At 54.1% G+C, this 6,362-nt stretch overlaps 1 protein-coding gene across 2 annotated transcripts in view; it reads right to left on the bottom strand.

Moving 5' to 3' along the window:
• Window positions 1-5,972, bottom strand: part of GPSM1 (G protein signaling modulator 1) — a 64,110-nt gene extending 58,138 nt beyond the window's left edge. For both annotated transcript variants that reach the window (XR_014318791.1, XM_082775295.1), the window contains exon 1: window positions 5,807-5,972. Coding sequence is in view for 1 of the 2 variants with exons in the window: in XM_082775295.1 (XP_082631421.1) it covers window positions 5,807-5,865 (59 nt within the window). In the remaining variant the exon portion in view is untranslated. The remainder of the gene's footprint in view (window positions 1-5,806) is intronic.
• Window positions 5,973-6,362: the final 390 nt, after the last annotated feature.

A 6,362-nucleotide genomic window follows, 5' to 3' on the forward strand; every position in this document is an offset into this window, starting at 1 on the left:
TCCAGAGGAATGCAAAGAGCAAGAGGAGAGCACAAAGGGAGACAAGACAATCAGATGGCTGAAATCCCTGCGGGTGTAGCAGCTGCACACACCTCCTGGCTCACAGCAGAAGATGAAGCTTCTCGAGATTACGAATGATGTAGCTGAGAGTCAGAAAGCAAAGGCCTGTGGTCCCAGTGCCTGTCTTCCTTGGACAAAATCCTGAAAGAAAACTAGGAATGGAAGACTTGAGCTATTTATTTCTACCCTGACAGTAGCAATCAGATAGTAGCACTGCCTACCACGTAATTCATTCAGGTTTTGTGCTATTGCTCCAGTGTCTGTGGCTTTGCTCCTTGACAGGATCTTTTTATTTCAGTGAAAATAAGGAAAAACCATTGGATATTGATGAGACACCTCAGCACATGCTTCCTCCCCCGTTTCCAGGCTTGTGTGGGACACAGATCAGCCAGGCACAAGCAGGATCAGGCCACGACATCAGTTTGGAGTTTGACTACCCACGTGGAGGGCTCAGTGCCATGCCTCAAACATTTATCTCTAGGAAGAGCCTGCCTTGGCCCCGCTCCTGGAGGTGAGCTGAGGCCCTCACTACCATCGTGCCCCCACTGGCCCTGCCATTCCACCCCAGCAGACACCAGTTAAGCAGCGTTGCAGCACAACTCCCTCATTTACTATCGCCCTTGAAACTGCATTGTAATGATAAATTTTCACTTCCTTCCCTAGGTAGTTGCACAACGCTGCCAGGCATTGCTCAGCCAGCAGCTGTGCCTCCCTCCCACCTCCTCAGCAGGGTGTCCCCTGCCTTACACTGCCAGCTCACGGTGCTGGACGACAGATGTGGCCTCTGCAGGTAGCCTGCCAACAGGATTCCTCCTCCTTTCTTCAGCTTTCAGCAGGAGAAGGGAAAAAAAATCCTGCTTCCACCACTTGAATTCTCAGCCAGTCAGAAAAATTGGCTCCCTCAAGTAATGTTTAATTAAGAGTATCCTAAAGGAGAGCGCAGCTCGGTGAATGGAAAGCTCTCCCACTGACGATATATAAATAGCCCAGGCCCAGAATAAAAGCCCCACTTTGTGGTCGGGCTCTGCAGCCCGCATGCCCAAGTGCTGTTTGTGTTGCACGGCTTCGGTCGGCGTGTTTGGGAACAGGGAAGTGGCTTCGGGTTCTGGGAGCTGGGCTGGCCCCTCAGTGACACACGGCTGGCCTGGGAGCGGGGAGACAAAGGACACTCGAGCAGCAATTTGGAGACAGAGCTGTTCTTACAGCAGAACAGCATTAGGAGTTAAATACAACAGCCCCGACTTGAAGAAATGTGCTGCTGGTGGCTCCTCGCAGCGTAAGGCCTGACAGCTCAGACTCGCTCTTCAGGCAAGGCTGAATGCAAGCCTGGACATCTCCAGAAGTGCAAAAATACAAAAGGGCAAAAAAGCAGCTACACCAGCACAAAGAGATGCAGTTTATGTTCTCTGATCAGCCAGCTCTGCTGGAGCGGAGGCAAGGCAGCAGGGAGCATGAGAGCACAGGCTGCGAGGCTTCAGACATGCCCCTGTTTGCTCTAGGGAGAGCACAAACTGCACATAGCTACGGTGCACTAACAAAGCTGTTTTGTGTAAGATCAGGAATAAATCCAGTGTCTGGGACCTTCTCATCACTGACCTGGAGAAGGGGAATGCAAACCGAGCTGCGCAGCCAGCTCCCGTCTCCTTCGCCCAGATATTTCTGGTCTCCCATCGCAGCCGAGTCTCTGCTGTCGTCACCAGAGCAGTCGTGGTTCAGAGGAATACCCACAAAGGATTTTTTTTTAAATCACTCTAACAACAAATAGTTCTCTCAGCCTTCATAAAGGGTTCTCATCCTTTGGTGCAATAGGCACCGCTTCCCTCAATTACCTCACAAACAATAGGCAGCAGATCCCCAGTTAGTTACGTCCACCAGGAAAGCAGAAATTAATTACACCCGAGATGATTTTCATAAGCAGGCAGTGGTGCAGGTGCCACCCAAAGCTCTGACCAGCCCCGGATCCCGCAGGAGCCAGAGCAGGACTCCCTCATTACATAAGCAAATCGCAGCACCTGGGCACTGCGACCCACCTGCAACCTGGTGGCAAGGAGCTGTGAGCACCACGGGCCCCAAGGACCTTCACCATCATTATGACTCCTCCAGCCTCGTGCTTACAGCCGGGGCAGCGCCGCTCACTCTTCCTGCAGCATCCCAGGGTGAAAGGGTCAAAGGCTGCCTCCCTTCAAACCCACACCCAGGCCCTGGGGTGGCCAAATAAAGTGGAAATGTTCCTCTGTTGGCTAGAAGAGGCTTCACAGGGTGTCAAGGCAAGAAGCACAGGGTCTGGTGTGCAAGTCAGCTAGCACAGCATGGGGAAGAGCAGCTCAGCATCCTGACTTGTATGTGCACACACATAAGATTAACTCCCCTGAGACAATCGGTTGTATTGCAGCAGCACCTAGAGGTCAGAAGACAAAGACCGTGCCGTGCTAGGCACTGTACACATTATCAGGTACCTCCCCTTCCCAAAACACAGGTGAGGAGTTCTCTTTCCCTATGTCCCACAAGGTGAGACATGGGAGAATCGAATGGGATGCTCAAGGCCCAGAGACAACCTGCGTAAACCCAGACACCAACTCCCAGCCCAAGGTTTGCTCTGGGATGAGCACACCGCTCACAAACGCTGGACCTACGAGCAAGTTGTTCAAAACAGTTCCAAAGAGATCCCAACAAAACCACTACTGCACACTAAGCTACGAGGGAATTTTTGCCCAGGTCACCTATTGCACAGCACAGCTATTTTAGAAATGTTTGTCCTGTTTTGTTTGTTTGCCTCTGTTTAAGAACATCCCTCTGACAAAATCAGACCAACTGCACAGGCCTACAGAAGAAAAATCGCTGTTTTAGAAAAAATAAATAAATAAATAAAAAATCTCAAATGTAATAAGCAGTTTCAAGATGGATCTACAAACTCAAGGGACAAGAAAGGGCCATTCCCAGCATCCTGGTACTGCAAAGCACCACATTTTCACTGATGCACCAACTCATCCCCACTCCACAAAACCCCATCCAGTCACACCAGTCACACCACTGCTGTTCTGGTGGGTTGCCCATGTTCTGGGCCATGAGCACAGCAGCCTTTGGGCCATGGGCATGCAGCCACAGCAGCTGACACCTCCGGCAGGCACCCAGGTGCTCAGCCAGCCACCAGCACAGGGCACGATCCCTCTCCTAAGCCCCACTACTTCCACCACCAACTTCCAGGGGCTGCAGTAGCTGCTGCCAGCAGCACAGACCTGCAGCGAGTCCACCCGAGCCCCTTCCCTGTCCTACAGGACAAGCAAACCCTCCTCTCCCCTGCCATGCCCTCCTCCTGTGAGCCAACAGCCCTCCTACCTTCATGCTCAGAGGATTTCCAGCAGGGCACAAAGCTCTTTGTCACCACACCGCTGCTCCAACCCAGCCCAAGTTAATGGAGAGCCAGTAATTATCAGCAGAAGGCTTATTCGTGTGAACATTCAGGAAAATTCCCAACAAATGCCAGAAGTCGCACTGCCAGCGGTGCTAATTTTTATCTCTGTGGGTAGGCAGACAGAAAATATTTGTCTTCTTTTTAAGAGGTGGTATTCAATTGTATCTTAAAAGAAAACAATGCACAACTTTTTTTTTTTCTTCTGAATGAACAGAACACAACATTGCTTTTAGTATTACATCAAGCCTGTTCTTCTAAAGTTGTGAAAGTTACTGAGAACTAGCACCCAGAAAGCAACTGGAGGGTCCCAGGGTGTTGATTCCTTGGACACCCATGCAAAGCGAACAGGAACTGTTCCAGAGCAAAGTCCATCCCTGTGGTGGAGTTTTTCCCACAATTTGCCTTGTAAACACAGGTTTATCCTGCCTTAACCCCGTGCCGAGTTATGCCCTCTCTTGCTGCCTTCACCAGCAGAAAGCTGACAAGTCCCCCATCTCAGTTTCCTAGCAGAACAGGAGAAAGCCACCATCTCTAGAAAGATCCCCGGTGCTCTCAGAGAGCTCTCTAATTGCCCGGCGCACATTCAGGTCAGGTACCCACTGAAGTGACATTAATGAGTGAGATGGAGACTGTTTACAACACAATCAAGAGAAGTTCGTAAACATGACAGCAGCCAGCAGCTCCCCTGAACGCAGCACCGAAAGAGAACGGAGCGAGGGAAGAAAAGGGGAGGCCTGGGGGGACACTTAGGGAAGGAGGAACGAACGAAGCAAGTTTTTATCTCAGTTTTCACATTCCTAGGGAATCATCTGATGGGCTCGGTGCTGGCCACTTCCCACCCCTTTGAGGCCAGCCAGCACAAAAAGGCGAGCAAGACTCTCTACGACACAGAGAAGAGGAGGACACCTGCTGCTAGCAGGCCCCAAATGCTCCCATTTCACTGCACGCTTCTCTCCAGCCCAGCCTTCTTCTTCCTCTCTCAGCCCCCCTGCCCACACAGGGGCCCACGGCAGGTCTTACACCAGAGTTACTGCTCCGATGGAAAATAAATACACACGGAGAAAGACTTCGATACTGTTTGATAGTAGTCATCATAGCTTTACTACTTCAGAGGCACCCGAGCTTCTGTCACCCAGGGCTTAGAGTCACCTACTCCGAGCTAGAAACTTCTACAGGGCAATGCCAGTGAAGTTACAGAGAAACTCCCAGAGTTACAGCCCCAGTTAGCAGCACAGGAGAGGCGGACAGGCTCCCCTGGCACACGCTTCCAAGGCCTGCAGAGCGCTGCAAGAGCTGCCCAAACCAAGTCACATTTCCCACTGCTCTTCTGCACAGCTGGTAGTGCTGCCTGTGGTGCAGGACAGGCCCACAGGGGGGGTACACAGCCCCCCACCAGGATTTCCATCCCCAAAATGAAAAGTCAATTCCCCAAAAAGTTTTCAAGAAGGAAAAAAAAAAAAAAAAAAGAACAAAAAAGATCAAGCCTGATCAAAAGCCAGTGCATTTCCCTGCAGCTCCTGGGGCAGGCAGACCAGTGGCTGTAACCGCATTGACTTTTCATTTCCCCAGGAACTGATATACCAGAAAGCACCTGCTTTCCTAACAAACCAATGCTTGGAAGGAGACATCCTATTAATTGCCATTCTAATAACTGCAAAACAGAGAAAATGAAATGATGGCAAACTACTATTTTGCATATAGCACGAGTATCCCCCTCCCATGCAAACACTGCGTTACCCCCACTTGTGACTACTAGAGGAGAAAGAAAACACAACGAGGCTATAACAGGATGAACAACACTCCAAGCAGCACTGCTGGGCCTCAAATCACCTCCTGCTCAGACTTTTTGATTTTTTGACCTGGACGAAGAGGAGAGCCAAGCCCCGGTGTTTGCACAAAGCCCAGAGAGCCCGAAGCTCTTTTCCCCAGCCTCGCACAAACCCGTGTAGCGCCCAGTTTTAAAGCTGAGCCTTGAAGTCTCTGCAGTGCGACTGAGAAGCCTCCCATGCAAACGCCCAGCATGGGCGAGGGCTCAGCATCCTCAGCACCCATGGCTCCGGGCTGCAAACCCCGGCACCCCCCCAGCATCCTCAGCCCCTTCCCGGTCTCGGGCACCGGGCGAGAGCCGCCCCACGGAGGGGGGGGGGGGGAGCGCCACGTCCCGGTGTCTTTCCCCCCGATCCACCCGGGTGCAGCAGCCCTCTCCCTCCCGGGGGGAGCCTCCCACCCTTCCCCTCCCCAGCGGGGTGCTGCGGGGTCCCGGGGAGGCTCCGGGGGGCGGCGGGCAGGGACCGATCGTGCCGGGGCCCCGCTCCCCGGTTCGGCCCCGCTCACCTCGAGTAGAGCCGGCGGGCGGCGGAGCCCGGGCTGTCGGTAGCGGGCAGCAACGCCATGGGACCGGCACCGGGACCGGCACCGGTACCAGCACCGGCCCCGGCCCCGCAGCAGCAGCCCGGGACCGGGCACCGGAGTATGGCAGCAGCGGGAAGTGATGCGCCGAGCAAAGAAACTCGCGGGCAGGCCCCTCCTCCGGCTGATGTCAGCCCCGGGCGGGCAGCGGCCCTTCCTCCTCCTCCTCCTCCTCCTCCTCCTCCGGCCCGGCCGCGGGGCTCCGCGCTGCCGCCGCCCCGGAGCAGAGCAGCACCCCTGGGTGCCGTCGCCCTGGGTGCCCGCTCGCCCCCGGTGCCCACGTCGAGGTGCAGGCACGGCTCCTGCACAAAGGGGTTGGTGCAGCAGCAAACCCCACCGCCTCCTGCTCCCCACCAGCTGCAGCCCGCTGTAAAACCTCTCGTGGCTTGCCCAGCTGAGGCTCTGCTCCCAGCACCGAGTGCCTGCACCTGGAGGAGCAGCAGGACCAGCAGCAGGATCTGGCACAGCCACAGCCATGCCA

Source organism: Aythya marila, assembly GCF_965140915.1.
Source record: "Aythya marila genome assembly, chromosome: 19".
Lineage (NCBI taxonomy): Eukaryota > Metazoa > Chordata > Aves > Anseriformes > Anatidae > Aythya > Aythya marila.